The 19,845-nt window shown below is 46.2% G+C and overlaps 1 protein-coding gene across 1 annotated transcript in view; it reads left to right on the top strand.

The window, feature by feature from the left end:
* Nucleotides 1–13,321, top strand: part of PAPPA (pappalysin 1) — a 183,868-nt gene extending 170,547 nt beyond the window's left edge. The window contains exons 21-22 of the mRNA XM_026059708.1: nt 199–297; nt 12,525–13,321. Of these exons, the coding sequence (XP_025915493.1) occupies nt 199–297; nt 12,525–12,632 (207 nt within the window). The 3' untranslated portion in view covers nt 12,633–13,321. The remainder of the gene's footprint in view (nt 1–198; nt 298–12,524) is intronic.
* Nucleotides 13,322–19,845: the final 6,524 nt, after the last annotated feature.

The following is a 19,845-nucleotide window of genomic DNA, read 5'->3' as shown; positions in this document are numbered from 1 at the left end:
TCATTTCCCTTCCTCTATCCTTTTTTTTCTGTCTGCTTTGAAAGAAGAAGAGAATAATTATCTCTTGCTTTTCGAAGCAATTGGTAACATTACAAACTGTATGGCTCCTTCAAGGCTTCATCTTTTCCTTCTGACTTTGTAGCATGGATTTTATCCATGTCCATGTCCTCAGCCTTTTTCTGCTCTTTGATTTTTTAGCCTTTCATGGGAGACAACTACTGTGACTCCATCAACAACCGAGCCTTCTGCAACTATGATGGTGGAGACTGCTGTGCCTCAACAGTCAAGACCAAAAAGGTATGTGTGCCTGTTCCCCTTTTCCCTGTGAATTCCTTAGTGGGTGCTGCTTTGTGCCTTGGCAAATTTTATTTTTACTAGAACAGGGGATCCAAGGTCTCAGAAGGATCTTCAGTCTGTGCAAAAGCATCAAGAGCAACGGGCATCAGCTCACTGTGGGCACTGAGTTCTTGGTTCATTTTAAGGTTCTCTTTTGTTAGTTTTGTGCATTTCTCATCTTAACCTGCCTTATACCTGTGCAAAGCAGGGCCTTAAACACAGTAGTGAGAAGCGTTCATTCTTATTGCAAATAGTGCCCTAGGTGCTCTGTAGACAAAGGCTGGCTCCCTCCAAAACCCTGGTGCATGTTCCTCAGAAGAGCTGCTAGTCATCAGTGCTGCACCTAGTGCTCAAGAGAACTGCACAGAAACTCTGAGAAGAGTATATTTGCCTGTCCTCAGTGCTCAAAAAGGGAAACTGAAGGTTAAGAATCAATAGGAAAAGAAAAGAGAGCAAAACAAAAGCATCACTGTAAATCTGTACTTAGATCCATGTGTGCCCACGTGTGCGTGCCTTTCTCACCATCCCGTCTCCCAAAGGATATGGTAGGTCATGCAGGGGTGCAGAGGACAGCAGAGCTGATTGGAGATATGGAATATCTTCTGTGCAAAGAGACACCATAGAGATCAGGATTTGCAAAAGAGATAATGGACCCGGGTAGTGGTAGACATTTACAAAATCATTATTTAATGCAGGGAAGATGCTTAGGGAAATAAAATCCACTGTTTCTTATCATAGAGCAACAAGGGGGTAAAATGAAAATTACCTGGAACAGGTTGCAAACAATTGAAAGAAAATGCTTATTCAGACAAAGTGTATTTGAATAATAGAATTCATTGCCACAGAGTAATGAGACCAAAAATGTATTTGAAATCMAAAAGAGCACATTCATGGAGGCTGGGTCCATCAGTGGCTATTAAACACAGTGATCTGGATGCAATTTCTGGCTCAGGAATGCTTAAACCATTGACTGCTTGAGACTGGGAGGTATACCAAGGGAAGGCTCTCTCTACACATCACCAGTTTTTGTATTCTTCTTTTAACACTCATTTCTGGCCAGCGTTAGAGATACTACAGCATCAGGATACTGGAGCGCTGGAGCTTGCAGCTTGAAGCAGTGCAATATTTCATATATTTCTACCCAGGGTAGATTTTGAACTTGCCTCCTGAACCCAGGAGAGAAAATTTTAGCCTCTGATGTGTAAGATTTTTGCCTTGTCCTCAAGATTTGGGTGTAGATCAGAAAATCAAGCTATGCTAAGTATCTGATAAGCTAATAATTAACAGAACTTGAGAATAGGCAGAGGAAGCTTGGACTTAGCATATGAAAAGATTGTCCATCTCACCCATGTAAGGAAGAACTTTCTTTCTAGTGCAGCTGAAGGATTGAAGACCTCTTGCTGGCAGACAGTCCTTTCTCAGACAGCTTTTGCTAAAGGTTTCGTTTCCTTGGTTTAGCCAAGTATCTCTTACCAGTACTGTGCTGTGGGCTTTCTCTGGCTCATCCAGGAACACTGGGGTAGGGAAGTAGACATGTCTTGGCAAGTGGAAGAAGTTAATTTCTTCACTGTGTGGGATATGGGGGAGGAGGCAGCTTTCCTAACTCTGCCTTTTTGGAAACAATTTACCTCCATGTTACTGTGTTTGTTTTACAATGATTCCTGTGAACTGCATGCTGGAAGGGAAGCAGTAGCAGATGAACGTCTGCGTTCCCCAAGCGTGGAGTATGGCGTGGACAGCCCATAAAGTGTTCCCTGTTGTAATGCAATGTAGATCCAGAAATAGCCACTCCAAAGATGAGCAGGGTCAGACAGCGGCTCATTTTTAGTATCATCTCCAAAAAGAGATTCCCACCTCTGGCTGATTTTCCCATTTTGCCACCTCCTTGGGAAGAGCAGCCCAAAGGCTGCTGCAAGGGGCTGGCTCAGTTTGCTCGCTCTCCTCTCAGGCCCACAGGCAGCGGGGGCTGGCTGGAAGGGGTGAAGGCAGAGCTGGAAGTGCCTGGTAGCTCAGCATGGCTTCGTCCTTTTCCTTCTACAACACGCAGCCTTCAAAAAGCAAGAAAGGAAACTTTATCTGACTGCCTCCAGGCTGGAGAGCAGGGGATGAAATATCCCAAGAGGCGCCAAAGGAATAGAAGTGAGATGGCTGGGAGGGGACTGACCAAAACCGGCCCCATCAGGACAGGAGTTAAGGGCACAACAGGCGTGAGGACGGTATTGTCAGAGTGGAGACAGGACTCAGACACGAGGGATGTGGGTGCTGAATTGTTGGGGAGAGRGATAGGATTAAGGTTTGGGAGCAGAATTTATTGCTGGGCAGGGAGTTGAGAGAGTAAGAGCTTCACCAGACCACGCATAGTCATGAATGCTTACCAGCAAGACTAGTCACGCTCAAAATATCTGCAGCTTTGCTGCCACCCAGAAATGAAGTGGCCACCCAAGAGGGGGAACGTGTTTTGTAGCCCGGTCAGGTACTGGTCTCTGCTAAAACAGCCYGATGCAAATGGTTCAGAGGGAGGCAGCTGGTCCCACATCTATTGCATTTCACCCATGGAGGGGCAGGTTTCCAAGCTTTTTGGAGGTAAATCTACTTCCATTGACTTCCTTGGAAACCTTATTGCTGTGACTGGGGGAACTAGACCTCCCCTAGCTTGTGCTTTTGCAAGCCCCATCTTAGAGATCGCCCAGTTTGTGAGGACTGAAGCGCGGAGCAGATTGTTCCTTGCTACACATTYGGCTTTCATTTCTCTCCGAAAACGCAACAACAACAACCCGTGCGCCGAACGACGCACTCGGTGGGAGCGAGAAAATCGCTTTATCCTTCGACCTCCAAAGTCGAAAGCGAGAGGGCTAATTCCCGGTTTATTAAATTTATAGGGTAAAGGGGGGAACAATAACCCAGCGGCCGGGGCGCGATGTAAAAGCTGCGGAGGGAAGGGGCCCTGCGAGGCCGGCAGCGTCTCCGCCGCAGCTCAAAGGGGCGGCCGCCGGCTCGCAGGCACCTGCCGCCACCGCCGCGATTCGGGCGCTCGGCCGCGGGGACACAGGCGCTCGGCCCGGCAAGTTGTTTTCCTGTCTGAGGCCTTGGGCTGGAGAACAGATTGGAGGCGTAGCTCTTCAAATATATAGTCCTGCCTTTGAAGAGCTTTATGAGTGGAATGTTAAAGGAGATATTCCAAAGGGAAAAACAATGAAAGGTGAGAGAAAAGGGAGCCGAATAAAAATGCTCCGCATACCAAATCCTTCCAGCGCAATTTGCCACCTACTTAAAAAGGCACAGTTTTAAAATACACATTGGGTGTAAAAGCCAAAAACCTGGAGGAGACATAAGGAGGGGCAAGTCCAGCTCTGTTAATTCCAATACCAGATGAGGATGTGTTTTCATACGGTTGTAGAAAGAGCGAGACACATGAAAGAAACTGCGTTGCTCCTTCTCCTTCAGAGTTACACACTATGTGGCAGATGTRTCAGTCTTTTAAAGCCCCTGCAAGTTTACCCATAAATGTCTAACATTTAGGCAACACCTGTTTTTCTCCCATAGTGTCACAGGACATTTTACAAGCTTTAGATTTATCATCTTTTCACCGTTGCAGCCATTGCTGAGGTGACACATGGTTCACATTTAACAGAACATAGCAACTCCGCACATTATTTTAGGAAAGGACTGGAGATTAACATTGTATCATTTGAAGATTCAGGAGTTAACAGTCAAGTAAGAGCTGCCTTCAGATCTTTAATGTCCACAAACTGTCAAGGCTTAAGTTTCACTGCATTCCCACTACCCTTGCAAAAGCACTTCCAGCCGCACACAGTGCTGTGAACCAGTCTGCGTGCAAATAAAAGATTCAACCAATATTCACTTTAAAGATTCAACCGCTATTCACCCCCTGACTTAATATAAGATTTTGCACACTCCTGTTTTACTGGCCTGAAAATGCGCAGGAGCCTTTCTGAGTGGCGTACAGCATTCACTTAGACCACATTTTACCTTCGCAGATGAGCGTTAGCAGCGAATGACCTTGTGCATTTCTGCACTGAGAGAGGAGCGGAGCTGTGTGACTTATCTGACCAATCACAGACTCATCAGCGCTGCTGCTTAGATAGGAAATAATGAGTATTTGCCCTGGACTATTCACAATTCCAGAGAGCTTAAAAGAAATCATTAAAGACCTTCTTTGAATGCTACGAATGGCAGTGAATAAATTCAGACATATTCTGTGCATAAATTTGAGGCAATCGCGGTCAGCAAGTGGGAAAAAGAGGCATTCATCAGCGTAGTTCTTTGTCGTGCGTTAATTGATCAGTGTCCCAGTGCAGCAGGCGAGAACCTGGGGCTGGCTCAGAGACAAGGGCCACCAAAGGAAGCAGAGACCCCACGTCTTGCAGCCCCTGTCGGACCCAACCCCTCGCTGCCGACGGGGCAGCCACGAGCACATTTGGCCGCGTTGGGGAACAGTGTAAGGGCAGCACAGTTTGCATTTAGGGGGAAAGGGAGGGGGCTGCGCTGCCTTGCAGCTTGCCCTGCGCATGGCCCAGGAGCAGCTCTGAGAGGTGGGAAGGCCACTGCCATCCAAGCCTCCAAGGGAGAGAAGGCTTCTGTTGTGTGTCTGGAGGGGATAAAGTCTTCCGTGAAGGACAAAACAAAATCCCATCTCCTTTTAATCTTTGCATCCTCCTGACCCAGCACAGGTTGCCAGCTCGCTTCCGCCTGGCTGCTCTAGGAAGCTGCTTCATGCTTTGTATCCTGCAGCAGATAAAAGAAGATACTGTTTTTTAAAACATTAAATACATGACATTGTTAAAGTGAGAAAAATAAATAACCTGGGAATAACTGGCTGTCTCTAGGCTGGCGGCTGTCTGCGAGGAATTCCTGGGGTGTGTGATGCCCCAAGGAGAGTGTTTATTGCTACTTCTTTCCTATTAGTTTCAGGAAATCTTCTCACCAATCTCTGTTCTCCTTCACTCCTTTTCTCTTTCCCTTCCTTTCTGCAAGTTTCCCCTTTCTAGACAAGGCTGTCTAGAAAGGCCTCACAGAAATCAGAACTATTTCTCTTTAGGCTCTGCTTGTGTACTTTGTTCCACACTAGAATCAAACTAGATTTGCTTAGTAGAAGATCCTGCAGTCTGGTCCCTGCAACTTGTCCAAGCAAATTTAAGTCTGCAGAATCTGCTGTTTTAAAATTCCCCAACCTAAACCATTCAGAAGGCCAAACTCTCATCTCTCTTAACTCTCTCTTTCCTTTTCATCATGTAAGGAGTAAACCTATTGCCTCCGTGAGGAAAACCTGTCTCATTCAGTTTTATCACTCAGGTTTTGCCCCAGCCCTGTAGTACTTAGAAAAAAAGAAAAATCATCCTGGTAAAAATGCCCATCTAAAATGCTGCCCCTTCAGCCTCTTGACATTTCTGTCCAACACCTTGGAGAGGAAAAACAGCAAGTGCCTCAGCGGAAAACAAATGAGGCCTTGTGGTAGATAGAGAACCGTGTGGGATTCATCCAAAGCTTTGCTTATCTAAAAGATATGCAACTTATCAAAACCTCTTCAGAGACTTTAAGGTCTAGAATTCAAGGCCTAAAGAAAGGAGCTTTGAACTGACGGACTGCTGCTGGCTCCAGCAAGGATTTCCAAAGACTGTCCCTGTCTCCCCAGAAAGGGGGTCCACTGCAGTTTGATCCATAAGAAAAGAGAAATAACCATCTCTCATTATTTTGGAGAAATATCTGCCTTCTCCCAGCTCTCTCTGCAACACAGACCTGGCCTGGGGAATTTCAGGTCTTGCTCTGTTGGCAGAACATGGTTTTAAGGCAGTTCACACAATTAGCAGCCTAACTGACCACCCTGGCTGAGGAAATTATGCTTATCCAGAAGAATTGATGTTCCTGACATGATGCTACTCTGAACAACTTGAACGTCCCCAGCTGGGTGTGTTTGTCAGCTCTATAATTAGCTGGAGAGATACAATGAATGGTGGGTGAGCACGGAGGAAGGAAGGGCACAATAAGAAGTGTTGCTTCATGCRTTTGGAAGTGGCTCAGTGTTAATGCATGCTCCAAGCATGCTGTTTCACCCAGGCATTTGGGTGAGCTCACTTACCCATGATTTTTTGATCACAGTGTGAGTGGCTAGCTGTTTGCCATGTGAGGAGCATTTTCAGTCATGGTTGGTTGGGATGGGAGCTTATTTTGGGGCTCAGAGCTGGTTTCACAACAGCTCGGGGAGACTTTCCAGGCAGTGATAAATTAAAAGCAGTGATGGTAGTAGCACATGTTGCCTATCCTGAGAGAACATTCTTGGCTTCGAGGGACATGGGGCTTCCCACAACACACAGCCTTCCCAGGGGAAGTGCTAGTGGAGGGTGTTTGCTTAGCTATCCGACCTCACTTCATTAGCAAGTGTTACAAAAACCAGCGAACAAACCTTCCCTGCTACACCGCCAGCTATTTGGCCTCTGGGTGGTCTGTCTGCTATTAAATCTTTGGTGATTATTTAGACTAATTACATTCATGTTTGCACAATCAGTAGCACAAGGATAGGAAGCGCAGCTGATTGCTGAGCAACTGAGCTCTGCTTGCTTTCGCGCTCTGTGTGGTTTGGCAAACGGGCTCCCTCGCTCAGCTCAGCCCCTTGGTTGTCAGAGCTCAGCGTGCAGGCGGGGATGCGGGGATGCGGCGCTGAGCTCCCGACGCAGGCGGGCTGCGGCGGGGCTTTCCCTGGGATCCCTGCTGGCTTCGTGCCATCGTGGTTCCACTGATTTTGGTGGAGTGGCTCCTGATTTATACCCAACTGAGAGCAAGAAGCGTCAGGCCTGTTGACTTTAGTTGAGCTACACCTTACTGCACTAGCGTATGAGGGACCGTGTCCAGGCCTGCTGACTTCAGTGGGGGAATGCCCAGTTTATGACATTGCAAATGAAAAAATTCAAGCTTTCAAAACCATATGTATTGGACTGAAATGGGAATGTCTAGGAGCTTCCTTGTAGCTTTTCCCAGAGCCTCTAAGGCAGTGACCTAGGTGTGCTGTGAACCCTGCATACCAGCCCAAAGAGTTAAAAGGGGGCTCTTTCATGTTTTGTTATCTCAGAACAGCTCCTGTGACCTAAATGCCAAAAACCACTGGGAAGAACCTTACAAGATGCATTTTGTCCCACAAGGGCCTTGTCAGGGAACAAAATACTCCCTGGTGTTTGAACTGCGAGGGTCTCGGGAGGCGAGGGCCTGAGACACTCAGCGCAGCCTGCCGTGCTTATCTTGACACAGTGCGTTCGCCCGCAGAGGGTCTGTCTGCAGCGGGTTCTTCATATTTCCAGTTGTCTGGGAGATTTCGCAAACACTTCAGCTGAAATCTAACAACTGGCTATTTCCCAACACTTTGCACCCCTCCTCCCCCACTTCCCCCCTTCCTCCAAGCCGTGCCCTTCCCCCTGGGCCCGATTCTGCTTGCACTGGTGCTGCTGTGAACCAGCAGCAAATGTGCCGCCAAATGGGAGTTACAGTTAGGTCAAMCTAACACAAGTATGCGAGGGATGAGATCCAACCCTTTGCATGACTGTTTTCCCATCCCTCCCTGTACCCGTCTGGGATTTCTCCTGTCAACGTTGCCACCAGTTTCCTACAGCCCAGCCTTTCACAGCAGTTCCCAGGGGTCTGTCTCTGGATATCACCAGTCTCTTGCTCTCTCTTTAGATAGGTGTCTTGTAATGAGGAGTCGTGGCCTCTGAGTCATTTCATGACCTGGATCCTAGTTCTGCCTCAGTCTGTTGTATCGCTGTCCTAGTTCCCATAGCCTGGAGCATGCCTTCAAGACCAAATGCCTCCCTGTTTCCAAGTGGGAGCTTGATTTTTTCCGTGGTCTCACCATATGACATGGGAGAGGATGCTTGGGGCTCTCACATCTTTGTCATGGATAGGAATATGGGTTCATACACTGCACTGCATGAGTAGCGAGTTGGTCAAGTCAGAGGTGGCTCAGACCTCCTGTGTGTGACACACCAGGTGTTTGTGTTGGTAGTTATGCCACCGATGCAGTCTGTGCCACCATGGTGGCCCAGCACCTGGAGTAATGTGGCCAGAGCTCCGGGAGAAATTCACTGGGTTGTACTAAGAGAGCAGGAACAGTCCAGACCTTCCTTCTCAGCCTCCCACCCAACCCATAAGTCCATGCCTAGTGCAATTGCCCCTTTAAACTCAGGGCAGGGAGTGCCGTACAGCGTATGCCTGAGAGTAATASACTTCTTTAAGCTGTACCTCTCTGGGGTGTTCATCTTAAAAATAGGTCTGTGGTCTGGTATGGCTGAGGTGTGATCCACATTTCCCAAGTGCTGTGTTGTCCCAGGCTGTGACTTGGTTTCTGGTTCATCTCCAGGATGTAGATGTGTGTGTGTAGGGGTGTCTGTGCGTAGGCAGGTATCGCTGTGTTCTTTGGTTCTGCCTTTCTCAGCCTATTTTAGGTAGTCTGCGGAGACAATATCCTTCTGTTTCCCCAAACAGCTGAGCCCTGCCCTAAGTTTAATTTTTAGCTTTTTCTTTTTCTGCCTGCACAACTAGATATAAGCCATGTTTTTCACAATGGAAGATGTAGGGGAAACGCAGATCTTGGCAGGTGGAAGAAAGAAGAGCTGATTCTTTAATATATATTTTACAGTGGGTGTATCTGGAAATTTCAGTGCAGAGCATATTCTGTTAATGATTTGGACTTTCACAGACCTATTTAAAAAGAGAAGAAGTGGTTAATCTTGGAGTATGTATCATCTCTGGGCTCCACACCTAAATGGGCCATCACTCAGAAAAATGTTCGGTATTTATTATTATTTCTAGTAATAGTCTAATTTTTATTCTAATAATATTTCTAATAATATTCTTTATTCATGACTCCGTACTCCGTAGGGCTACCACTGTACAAGCCCAAGACAAAAGACAGGCCTTGTTCTAAGGATTATAGGACCAGCTCTTTTAAGGTTTCTCTGAGTTAGGTACTTTTGACAATTCAAATAGATGCTCTGTACTGGTTAGAGTCCCTAAATACAGGTGGAGGTCAGGTCCTGGGGATCTCAAATGTACATTTGTTATAGCTGTTATTTAAAGTGGAAACCCTGTATTACTGCTGAGTGTTTATAAAATTTTATCTTGTCTAATTTGACTGTGGATGTGCTCATCACCCATAGAAATCTTTGCCTTGTCACACAACAGAAAATTAATCTCTGGAACTCACTGCCCTAAGACAAAGCATTTGGACAATAGTACTAAATAAATTGCATACAAAAATCTTAAAGGCATATGAAGCGAATAAGGCTAATCTGATCAGGAAGAAACCCTCTTACAGTCAGGCTATTCCACTACCCACTGCTGTGACAGCCGCTGACTCGTGGAGCTCTCTCCTGTCAGGGCCACGGCACTGCCATGGATAGGCTGCTGCTTTTTTTTCTGTCCAGAACCTCTATTAACTAGGACACCAGAGGTTTTCTTGTGGCCAACACATGGGAAGATATTTCTTCTCTAGTGGCTCTGTCCCCACAGAAATTTGCTGCATTGTAGTGGCGATCTATTCTCTTATGCCCACCTTTTCTTCAGGTTGCTCAGGGGCTGAGCACGCACTTACAATGATTTCTAAGAAAGGAAAGGGGAAAATGAGGGCTTAATAAGGAGAAGTGAGAGGAGAAGGAGTGACGAAGGCAAAACACTCCAAGGCAATATCAAATTTATGCCAGTCTGGGTTTCTAAGGTCACAATTTCAGCATAGCCTGCACAGTAGGTTAGGGGAATGAGAGCTGGTGGTTTGGAGACACTGTCATGCAGGGCTTTCACTCTTGGCTCTGAGGTTCTCACAGCTGATATGTTTGCATTTATGGCATCTCCATACCAGCAAGAAGTAACATTATCCCACTCGCGCTTGGAGTGTAGCAGAGACAAAGAGCAGTAGAATAGTCATGGCTAATTTTAGGCACTTTACTGTAGTGCCTGAGTTTGGTGTGTGGTTGTCCTATGTTCCCTGCAAGGTATGTATTCACCTTCTCTGTGAGACTGTCTCTCTCCTTTGAATATAGGGGTCACTTACGTGCCTTTGTTAGATTGTTACAGACAAATTTAGGCCAGGGAGAGGAAGAAGCTTGATGAAGGCAAATGAAAGAATCAGGATCCCTAGCTGGTAGCTTCATTGTACTACAGGGAGGATTTTTTTGATCAAACCTATTGCCAAATTGAGTTTGAACTGAATAATTTAGGATGAAGAATAAAAGTGGAGAGTGTGCGGGAAAACCACAGATGTATTGAAATGTTTTGTTTTGGTATTTTCTAAAGGAGCTCACTTGAACACATTTTATTTCAAGACATAACTTTTGCTGTAAAATTGCTTATTTTGTTCTTATATCCTGGAGAGAAAGGTCAAACCTGAACTGTACCAAGTAATCTAAACCAAAATGCTCCTTCTGCATTGAACAAAAAAAGTCCATTTCTTTCATCTATCAAAATGTTTTTTCTCTCCAGTATTTCAATTCTATCATTAAACAATACCTTCCAAGCCTTCTCCCCAAACCCCCTTGTTTACAGACTCCATTTTCCTATCTAAGAATATTCATAATACTGTGATAAGGGACAGTCCTACTTTGGCTGGGTTAGGGTGGATCAAGTGAGCCTTAAACTCATTGTTTTCTGCAATTTCTAAAACTTTATTTTAGCTTCCAGTTATTTGAATAGATTTGTTTCTAACTTCTTGGAATATCCCCTTTGCAGCCTCCACATTTGCACAAATGTAGATCCAGATTATTCACTGGTTGGTTATTTAGCTCATAAGTCACCAAGGCTGTGGCTTGATGAAGAGCCATCACCCTGTTTTACCTGGAGGGTCAGGTCTTCTGGGAATATAGTCAAAAGTAATGGGAGGAGGCTCTCTAAACCCAATTTGGTGATGAGCTTTGGCTATTTAATGTCTCTGACTGTCAGCGTGTCCCTGCCTTAGGCTCCCCAGTTGTGAAATAAAGATAAACGCCCCCTCCATCCCGTTCTTGTGTGTGTCAGTAGAAAGGCATGCTATAGATGGACATGCAGGCACACGTATGGAAGGTCTAGGTGGAAATGGCAGCTATGTGTTCATAAACAGTGCTTGGTCCACATTTCTAGATGTGCTGTTGATGATACATCATAGGGACTAGACAGACGCAGGCTTCTTGGCCTGGAGAAAAGTGTTTATGAAAGAGAGAGCAAACATGTGGCAGCAAAGCCAAGTGAAGCGGACCGAGTGCGTGCGTGCAGCACTCGCTGGGAACATTTGAACAGGTTGTGGCATTGTTTTGGAAGGAGTGTAAAGGAGGGGAATGAGGTCATTTGCTCAGTTTGTGCAGATGGGAGAAATTCTTGGGAATTCACTTCGGGGCAAGCAAGACACTCTTCCACCCCCACCCCCTTTTCTTTATGTAAATACCGTGATGCAATAGGCCAAAATCAACTTCCGCTAGCCAGGCACTGCAGGCTATTGTTTCAGCTCCTTCCCACGCTTCTGTAGAGAGATCATGGTCAGATTTTATCTGCACATAGCCGAGTCTCTCACTTGGTTTCCTTCACTGTTCCCCAGTACCCGTTAGCTGGATCTCTTGACGTTAAACACAACAGGTATTTAGAGTAGTGTTTCTGCTGGACTGTAGTCCGACTGATCTGTTAGGTAGTGTGTTTGTTTGATTCAGTTCCTGACCCAAGGAATTGAGACTAAGGATATTCAAAACTGAATGCACAAATGGACTTAGGCACAACAGCATTTACTTTTGCAGCACCTGAGCCATAGGGTCCTACTGCAGAAAGCATAGTTTTTCAGAAGAGGTTGGGAGCATCATGAGATCCAAGCATAGTGGTAACTACCGCAAAAAGCCCCAGGGTTGCCAAAGAAGACCATGTCTCCTCAGACAACTATGTTCATGTGTCTGATGTGAGCTGTTGAGAAAGGATCTGTTGACCGGTAACTGAATGAGCAGAACAGGCTCCTCTACACTTTTCACAACCTCTCTTATGAACAGGTAGCTAATTTGAAGTCTCAGTGTACCAACACAGCATAAAAATAAATCACTGTAAGAAATAATGCAGCTGAAGACTCCAGTTGATCTCTGAAGATATCACTCCAGCAATCTGATTTATTCTTCAGGGTGCTATAGTAAGGCGAGTTCCCTCCTTCATGTCTTTGTGTCTTTGATTTCCTTCCCCAGGTTACTCCCTTCCCTATGTCCTGTGACCTACAAGGAGAGTGTGCTTGCCGGGACCCCAACGCCCAAGAGCACAATCAAAAAGACCTCCGTGGCTTCAGTCTTGGGTAATGCCAAGCAACGTGGAAAGGAAGGCCACACTGCTGAAGGCAGGCTAGGAGAGACACCGCATCCCTTTTGGTATTGTTTTTAACATTTAGCTGCTCAACTGGATGGCATTTCTGCACCAGGGACCCTTAGAATTCAACCAGTCTGCCTTTAATTTTTGTCCAAGGAGAACTCAAAGTAGGGGTTTATGTATTAACTATATCTTAAATAGTGATGACAAGAAACAAACAACCAAGAGTCAAGAAGACTTTTATGTATCAAAACAGCATGTTATGCCCACCTAATCTGAACAGTTTGTATTTAGATTTAAGGCGAGAAACAAGCTATTTATGTACACATATTTATAGAAGTAAGTAGGGAAAGAGAGAAAGAGTGAGAGATTATGATCGATGCAAAAACACTTTCCCCCCTCCAGCACTCACAACTTAGACCATTCATGGAAGGGGCTGTGCTCTTGGAGGACTCCAAGCTGAGCCTTTTCTGATGCTGAATGCCAAGGTATCTCATGCTCGAGGCACTGAGGTTGGGGTGGGTTCTCCGCAGGGCTGTGCCTCTTGGCAAGTGACTTGCCAGATGCCCAGCTAGCTTGAAACATGGGATGCATCTGCTCCTCACAGGAATGCTACTTCCAGCCAGGGAGCTCAGCAGACTGTAGTGGCCTTTCTGTACAGCTCCTCCTTCTCCCCCTGCCCTCAAAAGGCAAACAGAAAGCTCTCTGTAGCCTGCCCGGAAACTGGAGGGCTTCTGGGGCATTTTTGTGTTGAGATGGGCAGGTGGTCCTGTGGTGGAGCCAGGGAGTGGAGAGCCTAAGGACTGGCATTGAGGAATGTGGATGATATTGCTTCTGAGGAACAGAGAGGGTAACTCACCCCCCCGCACTTGTCATTTGAGCATGTCTGCTGCTGCTACTCCTGCTGCTATGTCCCATACAACTAGTTTCCTTACTGTGTCAGGACAGGGTGAAAACAACCCCAAGCAACCAAACAGTCTGCCTTAAAGCTTACCTACAACCTGCCTTTCAAACCCTCTGGTCTCTTCCTCAGCATTGGGGCAAGAAAACAGGACACCAGCCAGCCAAAGGAATCTGCTTTCTGGCCTCCATCCACCCAGCTGGTTTTCTAAACCTCCTCCACTTCCCTTCTATGGTGGTATATATCTAACAACTGCTTCATATTTCTGTTCTCTCAGAAGAGGGGAAAGGGAGAAGGAGACTTTGCTAAGGAGAAAGGCCCTCTGGAGACAGTATTAAAATTTTGGCCATATTTGACAGTATTAAACTGCTAGGCCTGTGTGTTGGACATCTTAGAYAGACCAGGAGATTAGCTGCTTGTAATCCTTCAGAAGGAATGGTATTAGCTGAGGCAACCCTTGTACTTCCCTTTTGTATAGCTCCATCCTCCTGTTGCAGCCCAGAGGGGCACAGGTTGTGCCAGTCCCATGGGGATTCATTTCACCATTGGGGTTCATCATGTTGAGTCACTGAGATGCCCAGTGCATCCAGTGCTGTCACTGCTGCTACAACCCATTCCACATAAATCCCAAAGATCTCTACAGTGTGGCCTGGGCTTGTCTCCTGCTGCTTCAGGCTCCCACTAAAAAAGAGCACACATCTGAAAAAATGTCCTTGCAAGTGTTAATTCTGTCTGTTCATTGGAAGTCTCCTGAATTGTACAGTCTACTGGATAAAGACAGGTTGAAAAGAACTTTCCTACTCCTGCTTGATTGAATATTTAGGCACTGAAGCAAGGCAGAAATATAAGAGGAATCATTTAGCTCACAGAGGTGAATGTAAAAATGGGTAGCAAAACTAGAAGTGGAAAATAGACAGAGGAGTTGCAGATGCAAGAAGCCAGGCTGTTCTGCAAAGAGAAAGGGCCTCGCACACCATTGGCATTGTCTCTATTGSAATAAACCAGAGGTGAATCTCAGAAACTAAAATTTGTAGGCCCGGAGAAGTAGTTGTCCTAAGAAGGTGAAGAGCTCCTGGTTATGAAGCCCCTAGCTTTTCCCAGAGTGGGCCTGGCCATAGGAGCAATGCAGATGTCTCTGCCCCCACTCTGTGGGGGGCTGTAGAGGAAAGGGGGTCACAATGCATTTGTGGATCCTTCCAAGGAGCTCAACTGAACATCCTCCAGTGTAGGGAGCATTAGCGAAAATTGGTTATGGGCAAAACTTACACTTCTGCCTCTTGCCCCTCCAAAAGAACCTAATTAACAACAAAAGTAAGTAAGTGTGAGAAGGTGGCTCCCTTTTGGTTCTTTTGAGCTCCCCTTTTGTGTTGGCACTTTGTTCATGTGCCATCCAGCCTACCAGAAGAGCTCTCAACCACAAATGCTTTTCAGACTGTCAATACATGATGTCCTCAATATCCAAGGCATCTTGGCATGATCTACACCCTCCACCCCACCTAGGTTTCACCCTAGCAAGGAGTCTGACAGAGTTTCAGTGTGCACCCTGCTGGCAGCTCAGTTTGCAAAATCCCCTTCTCAGTTATGCATTTTAGCATGGAGGAGATTTTCCGTCTGTTTTTCCCACCTAGGACATTACCAAGGAGAGACAGATCTGTATAAGCATTATTGCAACTTGCTGCTGTGGGCTCCTGGGAGCTCAGAGCCAGCTGAGCTCCTTCTGCCCAGACAGGCCAGCATCTGCTTGCAGAGTTGGAGTCTTTCTCACCTCAGGGGGATGGCTAACCGTGGGGGGAGACAGCAGCCTCTCCCCAGCACAGCCTCACGTCTCAGCTTCAGCCCTGCAGTCCCGGGGGTGACCGCTCACCGCAGCAGTCCCTTCCTCACAGGCAGGTTTTCCATGCTGCTATTTTTTTTTTTTTTTTGCTGACTGCTGTGTCAACACTGTCCATCTCCTCTAATGGGGTGGCAGATCTGGGAGCAGAAGGAAGTGCTGCTTTGAGTCACGTTAAACCCAATGGCATTTTTCCATCAGGAAAAGATTACGTTGAGGCAAAGCTGACCCCCAACCTTGTCCTCCGTGTTTCACCAGGCACTGGGCTGTGCTCCCAGGGCAGTGAGGAGAGGGGAGCTGCAGGACATGGACTGCTGGCCAGTCTCTGTACTGGGGGAAGGCCAGCCAGATGGCAACTCAGCATCTACCACTCTAAGGGCCTTGATAGCCTGATGGAGTCCCTAGGAAGGACCCTCATGGACTGAGGGACATCGGACCAGACCGTATGGGAGTTGAGTGGGACATCACCCACCATCCTCCACCCACCAAGCCAGTGGCATAGGGTAAAATCAAGCAATTGGGTGAGCAGGAGAGGTGCTCATGCAGATGAAATTTAGCTGCTCATAAAATCCAGGTCACGTTAGTGCCAACGGTGTCTCTGTCACATGTTGTGAGCCAAGGCTGCATCCCACAGGAGCCATCAGCCAGTCTACTGGTTTCAGGGGAGCAATGCTGCTCAGCACCAGTGGTCCCAGTGGCTAGCGGAAGGGAAGCTGGAGCAGAAAGCGGTGAATGGTGCGTGACAGGGTGGGAAAAATCCTATCAGCTGCTACCCCACTCCCTCCCCACCCTCTCGCAGACGGTCTGAGCTGGTGTCCTCTTGCTTTTCTTGCATCTTCCGCTGTCTCCCCCAAGCTGAGAAAGGAGGATGGCACCAGAGGACTCTTTGGAGTCGGGTTCCAGCTACCTCCCTTCCGGTTTTGGTTTCACTTGGTTGTAACTGTCGGTTTGTTCTAGGTTTCTACCTGTGTTTAAGAAAAAAAAAAAGGAAAAAAAAAAAAAAGAGAGGAAAAAACCCAACAACTAACAAATTTCTTGCTGCAACTGGTTCAAGTGGAGAGAAAAAAAAAGATAGGCTTTACAGAGCGGAAGAAAAGATGAAAATGCAAAAATGGAGAAAAAAAACAACTACATAATCCAAATACAAAAAGAGCAAAGCCTATTTTTGTGTGTTTGAAAGGAAAACACTGATTCTGCCAGCTGAGTAGAGCGCTAGATACTTAAGTGTAGATTTCCCTAGAAGTACCGTGAGGTTTTATAACATATTGTCTGGTTTTGTTTTCCTTGTGCTTTGTGATGAGTCCAGGAAATAAGGCTAAGGTGTTTTTTCCCCTGGTATATTGTTGTTTTGTGGGGGGAGGGAGTTTATTTTTTTTTTCCAGATTATTTTTTTAAGTGTGTATTTGTGCTTATTTTTACATTATCCAACTGTACATACGCATTTAACCAGTATTTCACTGTGCTCTAATTACTGCACTCAGAAGCACTGCACAGTCTGAATCCAGAACAGCTAGCGAGAGCCTGGGAGTGAGAGGGAAGGGGAAGGGGAAAGCTGCTATACGATCAGACAGGTGATTTCCATTAGCGGGAAGTGGGGGTGCAAACCGTCCCCTTCCCGAACTCCTGCCCGTCGTTTCCATTAGAGGCCAAGCTAGAAGACAGGAGGGGATGGGGTGAAGTCTGCTGAGGCTGGGATGCCCAAGGGGCTTTCAGAGCTGGGAGAGCATCCTCTGACCTTCTTGGGACCCCTTGGAAATTCCCGGCCACCACTTGACCTGGAGGGTTGTGCACACTGGAGCCCTGGGGGATGAGGCCAGTCCCACCAGAAGACTTCAGCCACTGGGTTCAGTGGGAGCATGACCAAGACCCAAGCAGGAGCAGATCTGGGTGGCTTGGGACATATTGCCTTGGAGCTACAGCTGATCTGGGCAATAGGGAGTTGGTAGCGGACTGTTCCTGCCACCCCAGGAACCAGTGTTCAAAACCCCTGGTCATTTTAGCAGGAGCAAAGTGGGGCTTAAGGTTTTGTTTCTGTCTTAGTTTGGCAAACTGAATTTTCCCCTTTTCACCTGATCTACTGATCCAAGATTTACTGAGAAAAATAATCGCTTCCTCTGAGGCCRGAAACAAGAGCTTAAGTTGGCTTCACATGTTAGATGAGGAGTCTTGGTGCTACTTGTTGGTGTTATTAGTCCTGTTGTTAGATTGAGACGTGGAGCTAATGAGTCAAAATTGTCTTTGGTTCCCATTCTGGTTTGGTTTGGTTTGGTCTTTTGGGTTTTTTTTTCATTCATTTGGTGAGGCCACAATTCAGCCACCAGTTTCCATCTTCTGAGTGCAAAGAACCAGGGCTTTAATGAAACATTTCACCAGCAATTAAAGAGGGAATCGGAACCATTGCGGAGTTTGCATTGTACGGCCTCTGTAATTACTTACCTGTCTGCAGATGATAGGCTGAATTTTGCTCCCATCCAAGTCAACAGGGTTTTTTGTTGTCGTTGTTGTTGACTTCACTGGGAGCAGGATTGAGCCATACTATATATATAAATATATATATAAATATATATATGATATATATATAATATTATATGTGTAATATTATATATATATATCAGTGTAATATTTACAAATAAAACTGTGATCTCGTCTAGAGAAAAATGTATTCATATTACCAACTGCTCTTCCATATTTATGTATCATATTGTATCTTTTTATTATTGTTATAATTATGATTATTATGGTTATTATTATTATTATTATGGAATCTTTCTTGGCACCTTTTGGAAGCCACGTCAACCAATAATCCAATGAAGTGCTGAGGATCTATTTTCACAAGAATTCTACTGGTCTACTGTATAAAAGAGAAAAGAAAAAAAAAAAAAGAAACAAGCAAAATACAGTTCAACCCTTAATTCTGTACCTCACGCCTGTACGTTTGCTGCTCCGATTTTGGGTTTTATTTTGCGTTCGTTTGTTTTTAACGGATCTAATTTAAGTCTCCAAGCAATATATAAAGATGTAAATAGTAAAGCTTATTTATTAAGATTGTCATCTTTTTTAATTTATATTTACACAATTGTTCATCTAATTTATTTTTTTTTTTTCAATACAGTTTTTAACAGTTGTCCTTTTTGGTTCATGAGGTTTTTTTTTTTTTTAGTCATTTTTCACAGAATTTCTTTATACAGGTTTTTTTTTTTTTCCTTTCAAGAAACAACAGCTTCCTCTGGTCTTTCAAAAACAGGTCATGTTTCACTCAAGAAAAGTTATGTCAGATTCATCAGAAATATTTTGCCATTGTTGATTCCTATACCCTAAAGTTCTATATTATATAAATATATAATACCTTGTATGCTTAAATATTTAACTGTGTGATTTTGTATATATCTTCATACACATGCTCACACACATATGAGGGTTAATGATGTCCCCCGATGCTGGGAGAACAGAGAATCAGAAAACACGAACAATATAAGCTTGTATTAAAGAGTTCTGAACTGGACCRGTTGCTCTCGCCACGTCTCCTTTGCTTTGCGTCGCGCCGGCCCGGGTGTGCCGGCCCTCGGGCGCCGCGGGGGTGAGGCGTTTCGAAACAAGGGGTTTTTGGAAAAAGCCCGAGGGCTCGAGGTTGGGGGGGGAGATGGTGCCCAGCGCAGCCGCGTGTCGGCCCAAGCCCGTATTTCGTGGTCTGGTGCTGTCGAAACGTGCGGCACGGGGTGACCTGCCCCGGCCAAGAGCCAGAGGCGGCACGGTGGTTGTCTGAGTTGGGCAACCCTTGGGAAGACCTTCAAGCACGCGGTGGCATTTAGGCTGAGCTCTCAGCAGGCTGATTTTAATCACGTGGTGAAGAAAGCCTACACTTAAATACATCTAAATTCATGTCTCTCTGCCTGTTTTGGCCCCTGGGGCTCGGCAGCGGTTGCAACGGGGAGCCCTGGCTTGCTGCTCCATGTTGCATCGCCGAAGGACACGGGCTGCTGTTGCTGCCGGCCGCTGCTGGCCAAGTCGCTCCGGGTCATTTTTGCCTCGGGGCAGGCTGGTGCCCTGCGCAGATTTTGGTGTGAGCGCTGCTTGAACATGCGAAGGTTGGATGTTTCTAATTTTAAAGAATAAAATTAAAAAAGAACTGCCCAAGGCCTCTGCTCACCATCTCCAGCAGCTGCAGAGCACTGTCAACCGCAAACTGAGTCCCACCAGGAATTCACCCCGGCTCAAGGGTATTACCTCGGGGGGGGAGGAGGCCTGATAGCTAACTAACTGCATGCAGCCGCCGGGCTGAGTGTGCCATACACGCCGAGCCTTTGGACACACAAGAAAACATACAGTTAAAGATAAGCCCGTCTCCAGCAGTCAAGAGATAGCCGGGCTCGCACTCCCCCGCGTAGCCCGATGCCTTTTAAGGTCTGCAAAGGGAGTTAGTGCGGATCTGGTGAGGATGAATCCCCATGCCCGGTGTGCACGCTCGCACACACAC

The sequence above is a fragment of the Apteryx rowi genome, unplaced genomic scaffold (genome assembly GCF_003343035.1).
Source record: "Apteryx rowi isolate R43461 unplaced genomic scaffold, aptRow1 scaffold_16, whole genome shotgun sequence".
Lineage (NCBI taxonomy): Eukaryota > Metazoa > Chordata > Aves > Apterygiformes > Apterygidae > Apteryx > Apteryx rowi.
The sequence above is the reverse complement of the archived record's forward strand: the minus strand, read 5'-3'. Positions and strand labels throughout refer to the sequence as shown.